The 25,263-nt window shown below is 40.3% G+C and overlaps 1 protein-coding gene across 1 annotated transcript in view; it reads left to right on the plus strand.

The window, feature by feature from the left end:
- Window positions 1–25,263, plus strand: part of Rsf1 (remodeling and spacing factor 1) — a 115,881-nt gene that overhangs the window by 44,305 nt on the left and 46,313 nt on the right. The window contains exons 3-4 of the mRNA XM_032892968.1: window positions 12,364–12,456; window positions 15,393–15,598. Of these exons, the coding sequence (XP_032748859.1) occupies window positions 12,364–12,456; window positions 15,393–15,598 (299 nt within the window). The remainder of the gene's footprint in view (window positions 1–12,363; window positions 12,457–15,392; window positions 15,599–25,263) is intronic.

A 25,263-nucleotide genomic window follows, 5' to 3' on the forward strand; every position in this document is an offset into this window, starting at 1 on the left:
CACGTAACTGTCCGGCATTTACTTCTTCCTTCCTCAGCATAGACTCAGCAAACCATGCTGCTGTCACCTATTTATTGTGTCTTCTTAGTGTCTCTAAAACAGCTAAAGTAAGACCTACAGAGGGAGCAGACGTGTTCAGAAATTGCTAGCACCTTAGCTTTAGTACATAATAAGGTACCAAGAGAGAACACAGCAAAAAGGCTTAGCCATCTATTATGTAGAAATACTGTGATAAGCCCAGTGAATAGTGGAGCAGCCTAAATTGGGGTTTGGATGTGGGAACTGTTTTTCCTCCCCACCCCCTTTCCTTTTGTGGAAGGTAGACTCAACAGATCTTCGTAACTTACAATAGGAGAGGTACCCAGCAACTCAGTGTGCCTAAGGTATTCGGTTTTGTTTTTTTTTCTATTTTTCGGAGCTGGGGACCGAATCCAGGACCTTGTGCTTGCTAGGCAAGCGCTCTACCACTGAGCTAAATCCCCAACCCCTAAGGTATTCGTTTTAGTTTCTTCTCTTAACACTGGCTAACATATATTGTCCAGTATTATCTAGAATGGAAGAGAACCCACAAATGTACTCTTGTTACTTTTTACTTTTAAGGCAGAATTATCCTTGTAAAAATAAATGTGGTGAGCTGAATTTAAGCCAGATGGTCTGCCAGGACCTTGAGTCTTTGCCTGTTGGGTAAGCCTTGGCCTCAAGAGTCACATTCCTTTCACTTGGCAAGACACAAAGAAATGTCTCTGTCATCGACTCCCATCCATCTATCCATCCATCCATCCATCCATCCATCCATCCATCCATCCACCCACCCACCCACCATCCAGGGAGCTCTTCTGTTCCCTTTGGTTGTTAATGATTGTAACTAACCTTGATGGTGGGTGACAAATGTCACTATCTGAGTTTAGCACCTGTGCCTCTACTTTCCTGTCACCCTGCTCCTTCCACAGTTGGCGTAAGACCTTCAAAAGTGACACAGAAAGCAATTTTAAAAGAAGCTATTCAGGCTAGGTGTGGTGGCACACCTTTACTTCCAGCATTCGGGAAGCAGAGGTAGGTGAATCTCTGAGTTCGAGACCCTCCTGGTCTGCAGAGTTGAGTTCCAGGATAGTCAGGGACACAATGAAACCCTGCCAAGGGAAAAAACTAAATAAATAAGTCAATTAAGACAAGCAGGTGGCAATTTCTTATTTTTATTAGATTCAGTGGTCTTTTTGTATGATTGATTGATAAGTGATTATGTTGGTTTTTTTTTTTTTCTTCTTTTTGAGACAGGGTCCTGGCTGTCCTGAAACTCACTCTGTAGGCCAGAGTTGCCTCTAACTCAGAGATCCCCTGACTCTGCTTCCTAAATGCTGGGATTAAAGGCATACACCACCACTGTTCAGCTAGGTAAATTTTTTTTAAAGAAAAGGGAAGTTTATCACATTGAATGTAATTGTTGATTTTTAAGACATTTGATTTCAAGAAGTGTTATGCCATAGATGTGCTTCTTAGACAATGAACAAATAAATAATAAGTAAATTATTTTACTTAAGAACTTTTATACATGAAAGATAATGAGGTTAAGTAGAAAATAACTCAATTTGGGCAGTAAGATGCTTCAGTGGGTAAAGGCGCTTGGCAGCAAGCATGGTAATCCTGACTTTGACCCGTAGGACTCACATAGTGGAAGAGGAGAACCAGCTTCCATGAATTGTCGTCTGACCTCTTTCTGTACTCTGGGGTATGTCAGGAATAGAGAATAACCTCCTTCTCAACACTAAGTAACCTCATTGTTTATCCCTCCAAATAAAGGAAGAAGCTACATATGGTGGTGTGTGCTTGTAATCCCAGCAGGGGGGATGCTGAGGCAGGAGGATTTGAGTTCTAGGCCAGCCTGGGCTATTTAATGAGACTTTGTCTCAAAAAGCAACAACAAAAAGAAAGGGAAGATAAAAGACAATTTTTGGTACTCAGTCTTTAATAACAGATATAGAAATCCTTTGAAAGTAAATAAATATGGTAACACATGACCAAAATAATTTCCAAACATGCCATTACTCCTTTCTTTCATCTCCCTCACTTATCGCCCCCCACTCTACGATCTCCTGTGCTGGGAACCAACAAGGTTTGTTCACTCCGCAGGTGCACAATGACTGAGTTACACCTGCAGCTCTGGCCTGTGGCTTTTATTCTCTGGAAGGTATCAATTATGAATTCAAAAGGGATATTTTTCCTCATTTAATAATTTAATCGTATTTGATTAAAAATTGGATATTTACAGATGTATTTATCCAGTGAAATAAAATTTCTTTATTTCTTTGAGCTTCTCTCATTTTGGAGGGAATAATGTTGCTGTGAACATGAGTACAACACACAATTTCATATGAACATATATTGTTATTTATGTGTATCATACCGAGAAGGGTCATATAGTTATTTCTTTGTTTAACCTTTTGAGAACTATTGAATAGTTTCATAGTCGTTAGACCATTTTTATATTCCTATTGTCAATGTAAAAACCACAACTCTCTGACTTCTATACAGGAAATTTTAAGGAGAATAATAGATAGCTTGTTCTGGAGCCATTGTTAGTAGCTGTGGCCCAGAAATACAGATTTAGGTTATCCCAAATTTCATGTTCCAACATGGAAGCAGTTTCCTAGGGCTTTTATGGTTTTGTATAAAGAATGGCACAATTCAAAGCAACTTAAAATACATTGGTGGGTACACCAGAGTGGTGTGTACAGTAAGAAGGGTGAGCTATTTTATAGGGCCAAGGTACTACCTGATAACATTCTTAACTCTTGATTGATAGAAGCCAGTGATCTGATAGACTAACAGCTCCTAGGAGTTTTTTATTTGTTATCATGAGGGATTAATTCAGATACAGAGTGGAGCAAGGAATGGCTGTTCGAGAAGGCTAAGACTAGCCCAAGATGAAGTAGTTTAGTTAGCCTCTAAACCTACCAATTTCCAGTCTCTCCTCAGTACTGAAGTACCGGGGTCAGTCAGTCTGTTTCTGCAGACATGGATGCTCCTTCCAGTTCTTGTTGATAGCCAGGCACAGCTTCTTTTCAGGAATTCTGCTTTCCACAGTGCAATGCTGAGAACTTCCTTTTGGTTCTATGCTATTGTGCATGTAATATCGTTTAGTTCAGCCCCACATTCCAGGTCATGTACAGGTGACATCCATGGTTCTCAGAAGGACAGGTGGAAGGCCCAAAGCAAAGAGTGAAGCCAGGTTTGTCAGTACTTAGCATGCATGCTTAGTCCCATGAGCGCTGCACAGCTTCCTCTCATGCCTGGAACCTTGAACACTTCATTCTTTGTTCACGTGATTGCCCCTGATACTTTTCTCATCACTGAGGTCACACCCAATAGAAGTGACCTGAAGGAAGTTTTGGCTGACACTTTGAGGGGTTTCTAGCCCATAGTTTTAGGAAGGCATGGTAGTACAAGTGGCCCAATCCTTGTTTGCAGGAGTGTAGGACAGCCAGTCTTCTAGCAGGACCAAGAAACAGAAAATGTCCCAAAAGTTTCATTATTTTTATACAGTACCACCAGGTGGGAACCAAGTGTTCACATACATGGACTTTTAGGGAATATTTTAGTATTACACATATTAATATCACAAAGAGCTCTAGATTTGTAATGAGAAGCAGCTAAGTCTCTTAATTCCAAAAATGTATAAGATAATTACCCACTAAATGAAATTTAGTCATTATTAAATGAAACTGTATGAATGCCCTTAGCATACTATTATCAAATTGCTGGAGCCCAACAAAGTGTGTGTAACACTAGCTTACCAAAGGAACAGCAGCATAATTTTAGATGACATTTTTTTCTCTTCTGCAGTATTCATTTCTTCACAAATGTACTTGAATTTGACCTACATTATCTATGCTTGTGGATATAGTAATGCTAATTGTACTTTCCTTAGATTTCTGCAGAACTCCTATGTGACATTGAGATGGCTCAATGGTTCTTTTATAATAACGTATATAATATGCTTTCCCATGGCGAGTCATGTTATGGCTGGGAAATTTGCTGTAACAAGAGTGTTCCCATAGGTGACTTCGGTATCCTGTGCCTCCCATTTGGTTATTTCCAGTTTGCAGCAGCTCGTTATGACCACCTGACTATGACCTCTCAGTAACACTCAAAAGTCCTGCTCCTTTATAGTCACAGAGGCACCACACACAAACTGTCAGGATTTGGAAGAAGATCCTTACTTCCCTATAGAGAAAAGCCTTTAGAAGTGCATCACAAAGTCCTAGCATGTCAGTAACATATACTCTTCTTGATTCCTGACTGATGAGAATGACCGAAGAATACAATATGTAGAGAGAATTTGTCATGCACTCACTGTAACATTTTTACATATTTTAACTGTTTTCTTTTCTTTTTTTTTTTTTTAATTTTTTTTTTTTTTTTTTTTTTTCGAGCTGGGGACCAACAGGGGCCTTGCGCTTACTAGGCAAGCGCACTACCACTGAGCTAAATCCTCAACTCCAACTGTTTTCTATAATGTTAAAATTTTTTTAAAAATACAGTTTGCAAAATCGAACATGTATCTTACCTCATACAACATATACAGATTAACTCAGAATGATTCAGTAATGTAAGACCTAAATCTGTAAAACTCTTAGGGGAAATCTTTGTGATCTTACATTTAAACTATACAGTCCCAGATTGGACACTGAAGGTATAGGCAACACCAGGAAGACGACTAGCTCGTCTTTATCAGATTAACATCTTTTGTACATCAGAGGACGTTATAAAGAGAGTGAGAAAAGCTGTAGGATGAGGTAGTTCATGCTGCAGGTTATGTAAGTACAGCCCTGGAAAGTTCATTATCCAGAATATATTAAAAGCCTGGGCTGGAAAGATGATGGCTTAGGTTAGGAGCACTGGCTGCTCTTGTAGGGGAGACAGATTCAATTCCTAGCACCCACATGGCAGTCACAGCTGTCTGTAACTCTAGTTCAGAGGATCTGACACCCTCACACAGACATCTATATCATATTTTATTTGGCAAGACACCACATAAAATAAAAATGAAGAAATCCCCCCTTCCCCGCCCCCAAAGAAAAACAACTCCTAAGTACTGAGGAGATGGCTCAGTGGTTAAGCACTACCCAACAAGTGTGAAGACCTTAATTTGGAACCCCAGAATCCACAGAAATACTAGGTGGTTGTGGCAACCTGCCTGTAATTCTGGCCTTGGTGGGTGGAGACAGAATTCCCAGATCAAGCAGGCTAATCATACTAGCCATATCAGCAGGCTCTGGTTGATTGAGAGACTCCTCACAAGCTTAGTGAATAACAAGAACAGTTCAGGATGATTCCCAGCAACAACCTCAGTCAGGCTTTAACATGCACTCAGCATGTATATATGTGCACCCATCCACTTGTGTGCTCACATACATGGAAACATGCATATAAACATGCATGTGGGAAGTGGAGGAATATAAAACAAACTGGGGGACTCTCAACTGGGGGACTGGAGGGATGACTCAACAGTTAAGAGCACTTCTTGTTGCTCTTACAGAGGACCTAGATTTGATGTGAAGTATCTGGTGGCTCACAACCATTCAATTCAGTTTCTGGGAATCTGACATCTCCTTCTTCCACAGGCCCTAGGCATACACATGATTCACATACATGTAGACAGCAGTCATTTCATAAAAGAAATCTTTAAAACATTAAGGGTTGGGATGCATTCTTAAAACAAAGAAAAGACACCGTTGAGAAATAGATCTCTGGTTAGCACATGCATTTCTAGGTGTTTAGGATGTAGCCTAGCCAGTGGGATGGTGCGTAGTATATATGAAGCTCTGGTCTGGAACACTGAATAAACCAGATGTGGTGACACTCATGTAGTACTTGGGAAGCAGAGGCAGGGGGACCAGAAGTTCAAGTTATCCTTGGTTAAGTTACATAGTGATTTTGACGTCAGTCTTGATTTCATGAGACCCTGTGTCCATTAGATGACAAGCTTACCCCAGGTCCTATAACATGAGAGGAGAATTTAATGGTTCAAGAATTTACTTGAATTATGAAATGGCGTGTGCTTGTGGGCATGCATGTGTATATGTGCATGTGGAGGCCAAAGGTTGGTGTTGGGTGTGTTCCTCAGTCGTGCCTTCCACCTGATTTATTCTGAAGCCGGCTTTCCAGATGCCTGCCATTATGCTTTGCCAGCACTGGGGTTAGAGGCACATCTGCCTTTTACATGGGCACTGGGTATCTGAACACACAGCTTAATGCTTTCAGAGCAGATACTCTCTAACTGAGCCATTTTCCTGGCCCAAGAAATGTTTTAGAAAGTGAAAAGTAGTAATGGCTACTCAAAATCCTAAATAAAATTAATAATAACTGTGAATTATGCAGTTAAAATGGTAAATTTTATTTTAAACATTTATTATACACAAAATACTTAATATCTGTATATAAGTATTCACTGTAGATAAAATTTAATACAATAGGTTTCTCTAGATTTAAGCAAGAATCTTAGCTTCAGACTATTCACTATTGGTACTGGTGAGAGCCACAGAGGGTACAGGAGCTTATCACCAAGTCCAATGACCTGTTTGAAGGAGAGAACTGACTCCTGAAAGTTGTCTTTTGACCTTAAAATGCATGCTGTGCTGCACGCACATTTCATAGGTGTATGTGCACACTTGTGAACACACACAAGCACAGATAATATCACATATAAAGACATAATTACTCTCAGAGGTAAGACTGGTTGGAAAGAGCAGGATTGGCAGAATGGGAGGGGCAAGAAGGCAGAAGAGGAAGAGATGAATTGATCACCATAACCTGCCTAATTACAGTAAAGCAGTGAGCATAAATTGAGTTTGGGGGCTGGAGAGGTAGCTGAGCCATTCAGACCATTTGCTGCTCTGTTGGAGGACCAACGATTGGTACCTAGCATCACGTACTTGCTCATTACTGACTGGAGCTCTAATCCAGAGGATCTGACTGTGTAGATATGGCACACATATATTCTTGCAGGAAAACACTCATATGCATAAAATAAAACAGAAAAAACAAAGGTAAAAAATTATTAAAATATACATTATATAAATGTATAAAAACATAATGAAGTCTGTTGTCATATTAATATAGGCTATGAAGATTCAGAATTTACTCCCATAATAGATAATAACATTAGCAGTGGTTTTAGCAAAATACATGCTTAACCCCTAGAAAATAAAAATGGGAAATTAAAATGCATCTGTCACTAACAATGGTATTTACCTCTTACACCTGTTCCATACACATGACTGAAGCTAGTGTTGGTAAACAATACTTACCTACATTTTGAAGATGACTAGCATACTATTTTTTTACTAGCTCTTTTAACTCCTTCTTGTGTTCTAATTGATTCTTCTTATGGCTTTCTAGAATTCTTTTCAGGTTTGCATATATATAATGGAGGCATGACACAGCGAGTATGTGATTGGCACATCCCTTGTCTTTTATTTGCCCCAAACCTCCATTTACAGAAGAAGAACCTGCAAGTCCAAGTCGAACAGGTGATTGACTCAACAAAATCACCCTGCTGGTAGGGAGAGGCAAGATTTGAAACTCAAGCTATGTGATTTTAAACTTTCATGTAAGTTAAACCCTCAATCAGTAGACAGAAAAAGGTGATTAAATCAGGGCAGAATTTAGTGAAATGGGGATAAAAAAAAAGGCTACAAAGGATCAGTTAAAAAAAAAAAGTCCTCTGTGTGTGTGTGTGGTGTGTGTGTGTGGTGTGTGGTGTGTGGTATGTGTGTGTATGTGGTATGTGTGTGTGCTTGCCATTATTGTATGAGTGTCCACATAGGTCACGACATCAAATGACTTGGAGTTCTCTTATCTTTGTCTTGTCTTTCTTTTTCTCAACACATGTGACTTGTGTGTATACACATGTGTGTGCACACACGTACTCTCACACATAAGAAAAAGCAATTTTTATACAGTTTGGCCTATCCTTTTGATCCCAGTGCCACTGATTCATAAATGCCACTACTTGAAGAAACCCTTTGTTAGGTCTTTCTTCCTCCATTGGTTGTATTGGTATTTCTGTCCTGTAGTCTTGTATTTGTAGATTTTCTATCAATTGATTGGTCAATCCGTTTGATTTCTTGGTGCAGAACCTTCCTTTTGGTCATGGTTGGTTGCCTTGGCTTGAGACAGGGTCTCCTGTATCCCAGGTTGTCCTCAGACTGGCCCAGTAGGGTGATGTTGGACTCTCAGACCTTCAGCTGCCAGTGCTAGGATTACAAGTGTGCTCCACCACCTCTGGTTTATGCAGTGCTGGAGGTTAAACCCAGGGCTTCATGTGTATTAAGTACGCACTTTGTCAACTGAAATATGCTACAGTGCCCAGAGATCACCTCTATTCATCTTTGCCCTCCCTGTACTAAGTGAGACCTTGTCACTATTTGCACTCTGATATTTGCTTCAGTTCTCCTGAACAACTGATGTTTCTAAAACAGGCAGAGATAGTCATAGCTCAGTTCTGGCGAAGCATAATTTAAAAATATATGCAAATATAGAACTAGATTTATAATTTAAGGTGTATTTCATATCCACATCTCTATTGGTGGCAGCTGACTTCTATTGGTAGCATTTGAAATACATTTTTTAAAGATTTATTTATTTATTTATTTATTTATTTATTTATTTATTTATTTATTTATTTAATGTATAGGAGTACACTGTAGCTGTCTTCAGAAACACCAGATCTCATTACAGATGGTTGTGAGCCACCTTGTGGTTGCTGGGAATTGAACTCAGGACCTCTGGAAGAGCAGTCGGAGCTCTTAACCCCTGAGCCATTTCTCCAGCCCCCTGAAATACATTTTTAACATCTGATTAGAGAGAGTAATGTGAGTTATATTCCTTGTTTACCCCTCTTTGCCCATTTCCTTGCTGTGGATAGCAACACAGTCCACTCTAAGATTTGAGATGTTTCTCTGCCTTTCATAAAGTTGATGCTTTCCCAGGTGTGGTGGCACACAACTTTGCTCTAAGCACTTGAGAGGCAGAGACACAAGGATTGCAAGGACAGCCTTAGCTACAGAGTACATTTGAGGAGTATGTGCTACATGAGCCCTATCTCAAAATAACAAAATTAATACTTTTAAAATAAACAATTCAGTGTTTTGTCTTGTTTTGTTTGTTCTTGTACTTGTTTTTGTATAGTTGCAAGGAGTTTATAACCTATCTTAATTTCAGAACATTTTCATCAGTTGAAAGGGAAAGCCATGCCCATTAGGTCATACTTCCTGCTTCTTTACCCCATCTCCTCCTGCTGTCTCAGTTGCTTTTCTGTTGCTGTGATAAAATACTGACAAGCAGCTTAAAGGAGAAGAGGCTTATTGTGGATCTCAGTTTGAGGTAGTTTATCATGATGGTAAAGTCCAGGCAGCAGGAGCTTGAATCAGCTGTTTATATGGCATCCAGTGATTGCATTCTGACTCTCAGTTCTTTCTCTGTTCCTCTGGTCTGGGATCCCAGCTGGAAAGTGGGTTCATCTATAGTAGGCCGGTCTTCCCACTTCAATTTTTATAACCAAGATAATCCACGGCAGGCATGTCCTGACGATTGTAGATTCTGTGACACCAACAGCACTATTCATCACATCTGTTATCTGTCTTCTGTCTCTGAATTTAAATTTCAGTATTTTAGACATTCTCAGATCAATAGGATCTTGTAGTATATCCCTTTGTGTGGTTTCTTGCATTAGCATGTTTTTGATTCATCCAGGCAGCCATATATTTTGTTGTTATTGCTTTGCTCGCTTGTTATTTTCCCTTTCTTTGTGGAATGGAGACTGGTGGTAGGTCTAAGGCAGTGGTTCTCAAACTTCCTAGTGCTCCAACCCTTCAATACACTTCCTCATGTTGTGGTGACCCCAACCATAAAGTTATTTTCGTTGCTACTTCATAACTAATTTTGCTGCTGTTAATAATCATCATGTACATACTGGTTTTCTGGTGGTCTTAAGTGACCCCTGTGAAGGGGTCTTCTGACCTCCCAAAGGGGTCATGACCCACAGGCTGAGAACTATAATCTAAGCAGCTGAGCCCTATCGCCGTCTGTGCTTCATTCCTTGTTAAGGCTATATGCAATTTCACTATGTGGATTTGTATTTTGTTTCCCTGTTTTTCTGTTGACATTTGGGTTGCTTCTTCCTTTTAGCTATTGGAAATAATATCTCTTTTTTTTATGTTTTATTTTCCCTATGTAAATTCTTGGAGTTGCTACGTACTGAGGTAACTCGTTGTCATTTGGAAGCTGACTGCTGTGTAGCTGTACTACCTGACAGACTAGGACTGCTGTAGACTCCTCAGCATTCATTAGTGTCGTTTGCTGCTGTGATTACCTGTCCAGATCCTGCCACTTCAGTTTGTAATACACAGTCATTTCATGTGTACCCTGTGTCATCTACACTCTTCATTAAATGGTACCCTTAGGTTTTTATTTGCTTTGTTACATGAATATACATACATATACAAAAATGTGCTGTCAATTAGAGGGAATTTGGTGGAATTCTAGGAAATGGGGAATTTATCCTTTCTGTGAGACTTTTACCATTTTCTGTATAGTTCTTGGTCATATTGCTTGCCTTATATTGACCATTTATTTATTATTTTTTTACTAGTAAAAGATAGCACTAGGGACAGCTGGGAAAGTATACCCCTTCCAGGAAGTCCATCCTACTCCTGTTCCTGGATAAAGAGGGTTGCCGAAGCTTTCTCTGTTGTCTACTTGTGTATTTCTTTCAAATCTCTGTGTTAACCAATGCCCTGGCTCCAGAACAGTTTCTCATCTTGTTTGCTTCTACTGCTTTGGCCCTCATTTTGCTACTTGTTACAATAACAATAAAAACTCCATGACATTGGCAAATGCACTGCATAATGTTTTATGTCCACTTAACAGCCTCCAAGAGCGTCATCATCTTCATCGTCATCATTACCTGTTATTGCTGAAAACAAACACAACCATTTGGTCAGAGAAGTCCTATCTCTGGAACGTAGCACATGGATCTTTCCTAGATTCTTAGGAAGAATCTAAGGAAGAGTTTTTCAGTGAAGGTCTGTTGAACAGAACTGACTCCACTCTTTGTGTAGTTATGTGAGACAAGCATGTCTGAACCTCGTGGTCCCTCTCACTGCACCTCCATGCAGATGGATGGCAGACATGGTCCCACACCTAATTTGTACTAATTTGTGGAGCATTTCCACATTTTTTCTCTTCAGTCCATTACAGTGGCTCTGATTTGGCTAAAGTGCTTATGTAGGAAAAGAATCCTGAAACATTCAAGTAAAAGCCTGTTACTGAAGTTGTAAAAAGAAGGCACTGGAGTTCTTACTGTACTGAGAATAAAGAGAAAGCCGATTTGAAGAGACCTTCTATTGAATATGTCTGTAGAATTTGATGGTTTTGAACTTCTGTCTAGTGATAAAAGTGAATAAGCTGTCACCCATGCCTTCCTTTCGAAAGATTATCAAATAATTATTCTCACATGAAAAAAATTATATCCACAAAACATACAAAGTTGAAGCAAGAGAGATTCTTTTTCCACGTCATTGCTAATGTTTTTTAGATTTATTTATTTTACTTTTTATATATGTATGTTTATTTTATGTGTTTTTCCTGTATATATGTTTGTGCACCACACATGGACCTGATGCCCTCCAAGATCAGAAGAGGGCACCAGATCTTTCTGGACTGGAATCATGGATGTTTGCGAGCCATCGTGTGAGTGCTGGGAACTGAACTGGGGTCCTCTCCAAGAGTAGCAAGTGTTCTTAACCATTTCTCCTCCTCAGAGATTCTTTTATAAGTTGTTATAGGCATTAGTAAATATTTCTGATGGGTCTAAGTAGTATGCAATGTAAATTGGAATTGGATTGGCCTGCCATTCTGAATTCTTTTCTCTATATATGTATTAAGAACACAACATAATCATAGAAGAACAACCAATGTTTATTGCTATTCAACTTTTTTTGTGATGACAAAATGGCTAAGAAAACCATCCTCAACAGGGAACATTTATTTTGGCTCATGGTTTCAGAGGTTTGGGTGCACAATCTCAGCTCTCTGTTTCTGGGCCTGTGGTAAGGCAAAGCTCATTTTGGGGAGTCTGTGGTAAAGCTGTGCTCTTCTTCCCATGTGCTCCCAGAAGCAGAAGTGGGCACAATAAACCGGAACAGTAATTGACCTTCAGTGACCTACTTCTACAGCTAGCCCCACCTACTAAACTAGTAAACTTCCAACACCTGAGCCTTTGGGTGCCATTCCAAATCCAAAGTACAGTAAACACCAATGAAAATTGTTTTCATGTATTGAGCTATTAATTTTCTCTTACAGATATGCCAAGAGTTTAACAGTACCTGGGCATGGGAGATGGAGAAGAAAGGCTATCTTGAAATGAGTGTTGAATGCAAACTAGCACTCTTAAAGGTAATGCATGTATTTGTTATAGTAATTTTAGTTCAAAAGTTACTTTGATGCCTAAATTACAATGTAAGTAAAACCATGGGACAGCAAGATAGTCCAGTGGGTAGAAGTATTTGCCATCAAGTCTAACAGCCTGAGTTTGGGTTCCTGAGACCTTCCTGGTAGAAAGAGAAATGAGTCTGCAGAGTTCTCCTCTGTCTTCCATATGTGAGCCATAGCATGCAAGTGCCCTGCTAAATAAGTAAATACAGGTGATACAAACCTTTCAAAGTAAAAGAGAATTGGGTATGGGTACACACACCTGCATTCTCAGTACTTGGAGGCTGACTCAGGAAGGTCCTAAATTTGAGGCCAGCCTGGGCTGTTTCTTATATCCGAACAAAAAGCAGTGGGGGAAGGGTAGACATTTTATGGTTAGGAAACAATAGGTTCTTTCATTTTTTTTCTTGTTTTTCAGTGATTAAAAGGGCTGAGGAGATAGCTTTGCAGATACAGTCCTTTCCTGTCAGTTATGAGGAACAGATAGTTATGAGGAACAGATATCAGATCTCCAGAATCCATTTACAAAGCCAGGTGGTGTGAGCCTGCCCATGATCCCAGCCCTAGGCAGGCAGGCTGGATAGGTATGCCAGGCAGAGCCCTGTGCTCTGGGGTCAGTGAGGGACCTGTCTGAATAAGAATCAGGAACGGTCTGCGAAGACACGCCTTACCTTACTCACTGGCTTCCGTGCGTAGGAGCAGAACACACGCACAAAAGTACATGTGCACGGCACGCACATATTTTTAAGGATCTTTACAGTCTTGTCAGTTATTTCTGCTTAGAGATACAGTAACAGGATAGGGAAGCAGTTGCTTTGGCAGTTTTCTCCATTGTTTCTGCTGCCACTTTCATCAACCACTGTATCTTACAGACTGCTGATAATGGACTTAGATACATTTGACGTCCCCATTGTTTTCCAGATAAGTAAAGGTATGCCATTGTGCTAATAAAGCCTTCACATAAGCAAACGCCTTGGTTAAAATGGGTCGTCTCAGCATAGGGTTACTTTCAAGTTTGAGTTTTCTTATGTTCCTAATTGTAGTCAGTGCAACAGAAGACGCTAATAGTGAAAAAAGGAGGTCTTCATTGCCTTGAGATTTCACAGTACTTCTTTTTTTTTTTTTCTTTTTTTTTCCTTTTTTTTTTCGGAGCTGGGGACTGAACCCCGGGCCTTGCGCTTGCTAGGCAAGCGCTCTACCACTGAGCTAAATCCCCAACCCCTCACAGTACTTCTTTAGTGACATCCTTAGAAGACCTCAGAGGGTTTGTGGCGATTCTTTTGTTTGTTTGCTTGCTTGTTTTTTGTTTGTTGTTTTTGAGACTGGATTTTTCTAAGTAGCCCTTGCTGTCTTGGAACTTACTCTGTAGACCAGGCTGGCCTTGAACTCAGAGATTCACCTGCTTCTGCCTAAGGAATTAAAGACATGTGCTACTACTGCTTGGCTAAGCAATTAATAATGTACAGTATATATATGATATAAGATATGGCTAGGGTAGCAGTTACTTTATTGTTAGATATCAATTGCTCTTTTAGCTCACACGGACAGTCTACAAGATGCATACAGCAGTCTTCCTGAGGTACCCTGTTCACTTAGCATTCATATTTGTAGTGTGTCTACATTTGTCTTTCTTTTTTTCTTTGGTCGAACCTGGACTTTACTGTTTTGTAAAGATTTGTCTTAAACTCTTAGGCTCAAGTGCTCCTCCTACAGCTGCCTTCAGAGTAAGGGAAAAATTAGGCTTCTTTAAAATACTGCTTAGAAACAAAATGTGTGACAGTTTGCCAGAGATGTTTAAGTGGAATGGTCAAATGATTCAGCACTCCTACTGTTCGCTGTACATCCTCCGGAAATGAAATCAGCATTAAACCCAATAAATAAACCAGCAAAAACAAAGTATGGCTCTCATATCCATATTTGGCCTCCCATGTGCACTACAGCAGTAATCACAGTATTGGCAGATCTTAGTGAATAAGAGATGCATTTGCAGTCTTTTTTTTTTTTTTTCTTTTTTTTTCGGAGCTGGGGACCGAACTCAGGGCCTTGCGTTTGCTAGGCAAGCGCTCTACCACTGAGCTAAATCCCCAACCCCTGCATTTGCAGTCTTTAAGAAAAAGTGCTGGTGATAAGGCCAGTGGGTAAAAACAGCTACCACACTGAGTTCAATTCTGGGACTCATAAATGGTAGAAGAAGAGAATCTATTCCTACAAGTTGTCCTCTGGCCTGCACATGCAAGCTGTGACACATGTGTGCCCACAGACGCATAGAGAAAATAAGTAAAAATGTAATTTAAGACATTTCTAAATTAGGAAGACATTGTGCAAAGTAAGTCAGGCACAGAAAGAAATTGCACCATGTTCTCACTTTAATGTAGAACTTTAAACAGTCAGGAATACAATGGTATTTAGCCCTGGTCAGTGTGGTGACAATCAGATTGGATAGATTTTAGGTAAACTTACAGAGTTTCAAGTAGTTGGGTGATAAAATGTAAGGTCATTGTAATTACATAGTTGAAAATTGTTAGTAGATGTTCTCATCACAAAGTATGCTTGAATTAAACATTTACATTGTTTATATATTGGATCATAAATGTATGTGATTTTTTATTTGCCAATTATATTAATAGTTTTAAAATATAAGTGAAAATAACAGTATTATACAATAATGTATAATTGGGGAGTGTTTAGTGCACATAAACTGTTTAGTAATATAGTTTGAATTGTGTATAAGTGAAACTATATTAAATATATGTATTAAAACAGACTCTACATAATGAAATGACAGAATAGTACAAAATAGATTGAACTGTTCGACCTCTTGGCTCTGCAGTCATATTGGGTCATATTTATTTGAGAAATGTGTTCACAGTATTTTAAGCCACAATATAACTTTTTTTCAGTATCTCTGTGAGTGTCAGTTTGATGACAATCTTAAATTCAAGAATATAATTAATGAGGAGGATGCTGATACTATGCGTCTCCAGCCGATTGGGAGAGACAAAGATGGCCTCATGTATTGGTACCAGTTGGATCAAGACCACAATGTGAGAATGTACATAGAAGAGCAAGATGATCAAGATGGCTCTTCGTGGAAATGCATTGTCAGGTACCTCTATCGGCGTCTTTCATGAACTGTTCTCTTCGCTCTGTGAGGCTAGAATGCTCTTTTTCTTACTGGGAATTGCCAAGTTTTCTAAGGCTAATCTAGTACTCTGCCCAGTGTCCATAGTAGGCACTCAATAGTTGTGAAATAAATTTAGATAGCATCTTCATCCATATCGAGACTTATACTTTGTGCTTGAAATGTTGTGATCTGAATATTAATGCATAAGTTACATGTGTGGAAGAAAATATTCTCATATATGTATATGTATATGTATGTATGTATATGTATGTATGTATATATGTATATATATATATATATATATATATATATATATATATATGTCATAGCATTGTTTGGTTTTCTTTTTTCCTGACTATTTCGATTTGACCAGATCATCTGTACCAGTTTTTCTTGGAGTTCTGGAGAACATTGTGCTTTCGTGTTACACTCCTTAAATTTTTTCTTTTTTATTTCTCATTTGTACTGATAGTTATATACCTTAACATTATTTTGTTTTTCTGTTTAAAAGTAGATCGATGATATTGGACCTTTGCAGAAAATTTTTGTTTTTAGTCTTCTATTTGTAATTTCATTATTTATAAATATCTCACTAATAGTAAATATGTTGGAACTATTAGTGGCATGATAAAATGAGGAAACATTAGCTTTCTAAAGATTCTTACTGCAAGTATTCGTGCTTATTATGAGATGCTCGTGACATGGTATCTCAGCTAGCTTGTAACTGAACAACTCGCTGGAACTGCTACTGATAAATGTTGGCGCTGTCTTGTCCACTGGGACTTTTCATTCTATGAATGTAAAATATGAAAAGTGTATTTTGGCTTCCTCAAGAAGATACCACTTGGGCTACACACACAGTTTCAATCCCAGCAGATAGGCTTGATTAGCAGATTGTGAGTTTGAAGCCAGCCTGATTGACATAGTGAGAGTGCAAGGACATCCAAGCTTTGTAGACAGTCCCTATCTCAAGACAAACAAGAAATTACGTGGTCTAGGGATATACTTAGGTAGTAGAGTGCTTGCCTTACAAGTGGAGGCCATAGATGTGATACCCAGCACATTCTCCCTAAAACTGGTATTACTGGGTTGGGGGTGGGGATATAGTTTAGAGAAGGGTACTTGAATAGTATGTGTGAAGCTTGAAGTTTGACCACCACCAACAATGCACACATTTATCTCATGATGTGTATACTTAACATTGGTACACAAAATAATGTGAAGTATAATCTCACTTGGTCCTCATGAGGTCATACAGTGAATATAGTTAAATCCTGATCCCAAGCATGAAAAGAAAAATGTTTAGTACAATAAACTCCTTATGGGGGGGAACAGTAATTGAATAGGAATAGAGTTTTTATAGAATAATTTAAGGGGATGTCTATTTTTGAACATAGGAAGAATTAATTTGGGGAAGGTCTGTGATGGGATTTAGAAGGCTGAGATATACATCATGTTGCAGAGCCAAGTTCCAAAGAAACAAGGTCATTTACTTTGATATTACACAGAAGTGGTTGTTTTCTGGCTGCTGGATGCTGTCAAGGTGTTTGCTTATTAAACCTGACTTCTATAACGTAAGTTTTAAAACTGGGATTAATCTTCCTAGAAACTCTGGTGATGAGAAAAAGCAAATAGTACAGTAGAACTTTGGCTTTTTGCTGTCTAGGCTACACTTAGGAGTTTTGTTTGCTTGCTTGTTTTTCTTCTTTCTTAACGAGAGAATGTTACTTTTTACTGAGAAAATGAAGAGGCGAGTTTCCTTTACTTGAAACAGATTCTTTAAAGCAATACTTCGCTGTTGTTTTTAATGCCATTCTTATTCTTAGTGATTAACCTCTGTTTGGAACATGTTTCTGCATCATCTTGAGCAGATGCATATATACCAAAATTATCTACTTTTACTAAGTACAGTAATTTTCTAATACTGAAAATCCACCATTAAGTAATAGTTTTGTGTATTTACCAGTTACTGACAACTGTATTGCCATAGTTTTACAGTTTCTCTTGGGCTGGACATGACTGCATGGTGTCAAGTAAGGGCATTATCGGAGCTTGGAGGCTTGGAATCCCCAGAGCATTCAGGCTAGCTGCAGTAGACCTGTTCAATGAGCTTTGGGTTTAATTGACTCTACCTTAATATAAACAGTGGAAACCAAGGATGATGCAAGCTGTCAACCTTTGTCTTCAAAATGCATGTACCCATGCTCTATTTGTGCCCACACAAGTTGTGGTAAAAATTAAAGAGGAACACTTTCTATCAGTTCATGCGAGCCAGATCTGTTCCCTCCAGCTGCTTTTTTGCCATGCTGTCTGCAAGCTGCCCTCTCTTGCTGTCTCCCTTTTAGCAGCCCTCTCTGCACGGTCCCCTAGTTGGTAGTTACCACTCCTGGCGCACACACATATCTCATTCTGTGGGCCCTGCTCATTCTCACTCTACTCGGGCAACAGAACCAGATCGCACACTCCACTGCCTCTCAGCCATTTCTTTCACACACTGTCCTCTTTAGCCCGGTAAAATCAAAGTTCCATAAACTTGTAACTTAGCAGTATAGATTTACAGATGTTTGTGAGCCATCCTGTGGGTCCTCTAACGGGCCCTTAGCTGCTGAGCCATCTCTGTAGGGCTCTGGGATTCTGGGGCAACTAAACACAGGTCATTGTGCTTTCAAGCAAAGAGCTTTATCAACTGAGTTCTCTCTCTGCAATAGAGATAGCACCCAACTAACTATTAATGGGTAAAACTAACCTTGATTTATCCTGAGTATTTTTTTAGCTCCATCTCTAGAGCTGAGTGAAATATGTTTAAATATGCCCTATCTTCTCTTAGTTTGAAAAATTTGTTACCAAAAACCTTATATGAGACTATTATAATGCAGGAGAAGGAACTTTTTTTTTTTTGGTTCTTTTTTTCGGAGCTGGGGACCGAACCCAGGGCCTTGCGCTTCCTAGGCAAGCGCTCTACCACTGAGCTAAATCCCCAACCCCAGGAGAAGGAACTTTAAATAAGATTTTTAGATTCAGTTTTGATGTTGTGTTTTGCTTTCATGTGTGTCTGTGCATCACCTTTGTGCCCAGTGTTCTGGAGGCCAGAAGAAGATGGGTGTCGGAGCCTGTGGACCTGGAGTTAGGGACAGTTGTTAGCTGCCATGTAGGTGCTGAGAATTGACTCTGAATTCTCCAGAAGAGCAGCAAATACTCTTAACTCCTGAGCCACCTCACCAGCCCCTACTTTAAAACTTTACAGTATAAACAAAGAGTGTCTTCATTAGTAGGTTGTAGGACTTCAGGGCATTCATGTAAAGGATATACTTACGTAGCTCTCTGTATTTATGTGGAAAGTTGTCTATAACAATGTAAGAGGGAACATAGAACAATGTACATGATATAATCCTATTTACATGTGTCTAGAGTTTTACTACTGTGAACAGACACCATGACCAGCGTAACTATTATAAAGACAACATTTAATTGGCGCTGGCTTACAGGTTAGATGTTTAGCCCATTATCATTAAGGTGGGAACATGGCAGCAAAAAAGCAGGCATGATGCAGGAGGAGCTGAGAGTTCTATATCTTTATCTAAGGTGGTTAGGGGGAGAGTCTCTGTCTACCCCCACAGTGACACACTTCCTGCAACAGAGCCATACTTCCCAATAGTGGCACTCCATGGACCAAGCATATTCAAACCACCACATTTGATTCCCTGGTCCCCATAGGCTTGTTCTAATTCATGAGTTTATAGGGGTCATACCTAGCAATAGTGTAATAAAAATGCATTTAGTCCAACTTCCAAGTCCCCATAGTCCATTGCAGTGTCAACAGTGTTAAAAGTCCAAAGTCTCTTCTGAAATTCATCTAATCATTTAACTGCAATCCCCAAAGCAGGATGGGAAACCAGGAAAGGAAACTCCAGCCTCTGCATCTCAGTATCTGATGTCAATGTGCTCTTCAGATCTCCAGCTCCTTTGTGCTTTGTTGACTACAGCACAGTTCTTTCTCTCTGGGTGGTTCGACTCTGTGATAGCAGCCTTTCTCAGCAGGTATCCCTTGGCTCTGGTATCTTGAACATCTACAGGTCTCCAAGTCAATTTCAGCATCACAGCCTCTTGTTCCATTGTCTGGGAATGACACATGGTCTTCTGGGTCCAACAAAGGGCTGGCATCACTTCTCCACCTCTGCCCTCTGTAGCACTCCAGGGTCTGGTTGACTCCACTCTGTGGTTATCCCATGGTACTGGCATCTCCAACATGCTGGAGTTTTGTTTTTTACTGCAACTAGACTTCACCTAGTGAAGGCCCCCTTCATGGTGCCAAGAATCAGCTTCTTTGCATGACCCCCTTCAGTCCTGGGCCTTCAGCTGCAACTGAGTCTGCACCTTCACCAATGGCCTTCCATGGCCTCTCACAGTGCCAAACTTCAAACTGCTCTTCATGACCCCTTCATGTCTTCAAACCCAGTACCACCGGAGTGTCTTTCATAATCCCAAATACAGCTGCAGCATCAGGTACAACTTTGTCTATCTCTGGAACACAGCTTCTTTATGCTCTCAGAAAACACTTCCCAGAATATTTCACCTCAGTGATGCTGGTCTCTTCTTTTTTTTTGCTTTTGTTTTTTCCTTTTTAAATATTGATTATTTATTTACATTTCAAATGTCCCCCTTCCCAGTCTCCTCTCTGCAACCTCCACCATTCCACCCCCCTCCCCTTTGCCTCTTAATGGGTGCTCTCCCACTCACCCACCCTCTCCCACCCCACCACTCCAGCATCCCCCAGCTGGGGCATCAAAGCTCCACGGGACCAAGAGCCTCCCCTCCCATTGATGTCAGGCAAGGCCATCCTCTGCTACATATGTATCTGGAGCCTCCTTGGTTGGTGGTCTAGTCCCTGGAAGCACTGGGTGGTCTGGATAGCCAACATTGTTCTTCATATGGGGTTGCAATCCCCCTCTGCTCCTCCAGTCCTTCTGCCAGCTCCCCCATGAGGGTCCCTGAGCCCAGTCTGAGGGTTGGCTCCAAGCATTTACATCTGCATTGGTCAGTTGCTGCCAGAACCTCCCAAAGAAGAGCCAAGCCAGGTTCCTGTAAGCAAGTGCCTATTTGGCAACAGCAACCATATCTGCAAACAGGATAGATCCCCAGGTTGGGAGGTCTCCAGCTAGCCCTTCCTTCAGTCTCTGCTCCTTTGTTGTTGTTGTTGTTGTTGTTGTTGTTGTTGTTCCTATCTTTCCTTTGGACAGGAGCATTTCTGGATTAAAAACTTTGAGATGAGTGAGTGGACCCATACCCCTACATGGAACCATGCCTATCAACTGGAGGTGGTCTCTGCAGGTTCTATCTCCCCTTCACTGTTCTAGTCATCCCCTTGGTTCCTGGGAACCTCTCACTTCACTGGTATCTGGGACCCTCCAGTGGCTATCCTCGGTTCCTAATCCCCTACTGCTATATATTTTTATTTGATTTCCTGACCCTCTGTACCTCTCTCCAGTCCCCTCCAGTACCTGATATTCCCCCTTATTTCCTCCCCTTTTTTTCTCCCCAGTTCCCTTCCTCCTGCCCGCCACCTCCCATGATCTTCCTGTTTCCCCCTCAATGCAGGGCTGAAGCATCCACACCTTGGTCTTCCTCCTAAGCTCCATATGGTCTGTGGATTGTATCATGAGCATTGTGAGCTTTTGGGGTAATATCCACTTATCAGTGAGTACATACCATGTGTGTCCTTTTGTATCTGGGTTACCTCACTCAGGATGATATTTTCTAGTTCCATCCTTTTGTTTGCGAATTTCATGAAGTCATTGTTTTTAATAGCTATGTAGCATTCCACTGTGTAAATGTAGCACATTTTCTGTATCCATTCTGTTGAAGGACATCTGGGTTGTTTCCAGCTTTTGGCTATTATAAATAAGGCTGCTATAAACTTAGGAACCAAATGGATTTAACAGACATCTAAAGAGCATTTCACTCTAAAACAAAAGAATATACCTTCTCAGCGCCTCATGGTACCTTCTCAGAAGTCAACCATATAATCCCACACAAAACACACCTCAACAGAGACGAGAACATTGAAATCATCCCATGTATTCTATCGGACCACACGGACTAAGGCTAGTCTTCAGAAACATCATAAAGCCCCCACACACATGGAAGCTGAACAACTATTACTCAATGATGACTTGGTCAGGGGTGAAATAAAGAAATTAAAGACTTTTTAGAATTAAATGAAAATAAAGGCACAACGTATCCAAACTTATGAGACACAGTGAAAGCAGTGTTAAGAGGACCTCCGTAGAGAAGCTGGAGAGAGCTCTGAGGACCTCCATAGAGAAGCTGGAGAGAGCACACACTAGCAGTCTAACAGCTCATCTGAAAGCTGTACAACAAAGAAGCAAATGTACCCAAGAGAAGTAGAAGGCAGGAAATAATCAAACGCAGGGCTGAAATCAACCAAGTAGAAACAAAGAGAACTATACAAAGAATCAACAAAACCCGGAGCTGGTTACTTGAGGATCTTAATGTTAGGCCAGCTTGGACTAGGTAGTGAGTTCTGGGCCAGCTTGAGTGACGTAGTGAGGCCCTGTCTCGAGAACAAAAGCATCATATTTCTTGTTGGTCGGGAGTTTATACATGTTAGTGTTGGAAATAGGCCTGTGTCTTCCACCTGTCCCCTAGCCTGTCCCCTAGCTCATGCTTTGAGCTTGGCCCCCTGTGAGTGATACTACTTTTGGAAAGTTATGGAGTCTTTTAAGAGATGGAGAATCTAGCCTGAGGAAGTGAGTCAGTGGGAATGGTCTCTGAGGTTTGGTAGCCCGTTCCCCCAACTCCCTGCCCATTCTCTACTTCCTGACTGCCCCCTCTTACCCACCATCCCTTGCCAGCCATAATGGGCTGCACCCTTCAAACTAAAGCCAGAGTAACCCCTTTGTTCTGCTGCTTTTGTCAGATACTTGTTCACAGCCACTAGAAGACTCACTAACCGTGTCTTGTGCATAGCAATTGAACTGAGCGCTAAGTGACTTTATCTTAACCCTGCCTGCTGGGAAGCCAGCAGTCCCGGCCTTTCTGAGTTTAAGGCCAGCCTGCTCTTCAAAGAAGGCATCATAGCAAATCAATAAGTAAACAAGAACATACTAACCTCACAGTGTATGAGTTGTACCTCTAAAAATATTTTTAAATTGATTGTGGTTTTGATAGTCATTTACAGAAATTTAAATTCTGAAGAGTAAATACAATGTTCACATATTTATAGACCTCTGTCAGGACTGTTTTAAACTTTTTGATTTTATTTTTTATTATGTTATATATGTGTGTTGTAGGTTATCCATGTACGAATGCAGGTGTTCATAAGAGTCCAGAAGAGGATGTTGGATTCCTTGGGCTTAGAATTACAGGCAGTTGTGAGCTGCCTGATAATGGGGCTAGGACCTGAACTCAGGTATTCTGCAAAGGCAGTGGGTGCTCCTGACCACTGAGCCATCCTAAGCCTGTCAGGACATTAGCTGTGCTGCTACAAAATAATGATTAGGAACATGAGCCCTCAGCAGGCTGGGGTGTCTGCTGTACAGTTCTAGTACTTGGGAGGCAGCATTGGAAGGATTGCTACAAATTAGGCCAAAAAAAAAAAAAAAAAAGCTACAACTATTAATATAAAATAAAATACACAAAAAATAGAACTTAAATGATGAGATGAAGGCGGGATCTAGAGTCGGATCTTCCCGAATTGAGTCCTGCTGTGACCTTAGGGAAGTGACCTTCCTCTGTAGATGTCTTATTTTGTTCAGTTTGCTTTATTTTGAGAAAGGGTTTGCTATGTAGCCTAGGCTGCCCTTGAACCTGTGATCTACCTCCCTCAGCCCCTGAGTGCTGGGAGTTTAGATATGTACCACTGTACCTTTGTGTTGGAGTTACATTAAAGCTTGCTGGCTTGTGCTAGCTCAATAATGTTGTTGAAGTTATTAACATGTCTCCATTTTCTTGGTTTCAGTAAAAGACTGTTGTTATTCTCAGTTTTCATTTTTTGCTCCTCAATAACATGTAGTTGATATGTAAGAGACAGAATGATGTTGCTGAACCTTAAACCATTTTGAAAATTAATATGCTATTTGTTATATTTATATTATGCTTTATCCTATTTTAAGGAGAGTTCCCATTTTGGGAAAAAAAGATACAGGGCCATAAATGCTTTTTAAAAAATAGATGAGAGCTGTGAGTGAGAATATCCTAGGGTGCCAAGGAAGAGCTAGCTGAAAAGGTTATTCTTACAGTTTGTCAGCCTTCCAGTGCTGTTGTTCAGGAAGGTTCCCTTCCCTTAACTCGCACTCTGCTGAAGAACCATTAGGCTCACAGAATACAAGTTAAGACAGTGTGTCCCATTCCTCCAAGGTCTAGATTATTTAAAATACCTATATGGACCATAAGAGTTGGAATCTGGTAAAGTTGGAAAGTTAATCTGCCCTAAAGTAAGTTTCTAATCTTTTCTACCAAAATAATGCAGTACAACCAATTTAAGATTGTCCCCAACTAGCTTACAAATGAATGAGACTCAGGCTATGGTTACTTAATTTGGCTTTGACAGTTAACTGGGTGGGAGGAGGGTCACTCCTGTCCTGGCTACCTCCCCAGTGGTGTACCCCAAATACTTGCTGTTTCTCCTGGCCATGTGCCCCTTGTGGTCCATCTCCCCTCATGGTGGCTTCCTCCACTCTTCTTGTCCCCCCTCCTTCTTCTTTGTCCTCTCTCTTCTCCACCCCTAGCCAGGTAACTCAAACCCCACCTACTTCTAATCTCCCCAAATAACTGATTGCAGCCACTTTTATTTAACCAGTACGTTTAAATCTAGCAACAAGGTTTGCCAACAAATGCTTGTAAGTGTGAAAATTCACTTGGAGGCCTAGACCTTCAAGTACAGAATTTAGCATTACAATATATAGCCACGGACCAAACCTCATCCTAGATGATAGCAGCCCTGTCCTTTTGCTTGATTGGGTCCAAAGTCTTAGGCACGTGTTTTACCTCATTTGTTTTTGCTCTACACATATACTGTCACCAAAACCAGTCATCAGCTTCCGTAAAAGTAATCTAGAATTTTACCTTTCCTTCCCTTACTGCTGCAGTATTCTCCAGCTTCTGTCTGTCTTTGCCTTTCTAAAAATACTTACAATTTAGGTTGGCCATCTATAATTCAGGAGACTGAGACAGTAAGATCTCTAGTATAAACTAACCCCCCCTCCCCCGTTTACTATACCCACAGATATTATAGTCAACATGACAAACCAACTCCCAACAGATTTCCCTCTAACCAGTGTTTTGTTTTTTTAAGAGCTATTTACTTTTATTTTTATGTGTACAAGTGTGGTTTGTTTGTCTTATTCTTCTGTCCTCCACACATGTATACATAGGCACACTTACAACAAACATACATCATACTCACATACATACACAAAAAAATATAATTGATTAATATGTGAAAGATATTCTAGACTAAGAGAACAGTGTCCTAAAAGAACATGGTGTTTTGGAGGGAAATGGCTGATATTATAGCCTGAAGGAAGAGTGGTTTGAAGAAGAAAAAGAGAGGAAAGGAAAAATACCCCGATTGTTGTTAGGGTCTATAGTCTACTCTTAAAGTTCCAGTTATGAGGGGTGGAGAGATG

Source organism: Rattus rattus, chromosome 2 (assembly GCF_011064425.1).
Source record: "Rattus rattus isolate New Zealand chromosome 2, Rrattus_CSIRO_v1, whole genome shotgun sequence".
Classification (NCBI taxonomy): Eukaryota; Metazoa; Chordata; class Mammalia; order Rodentia; family Muridae; genus Rattus; species Rattus rattus.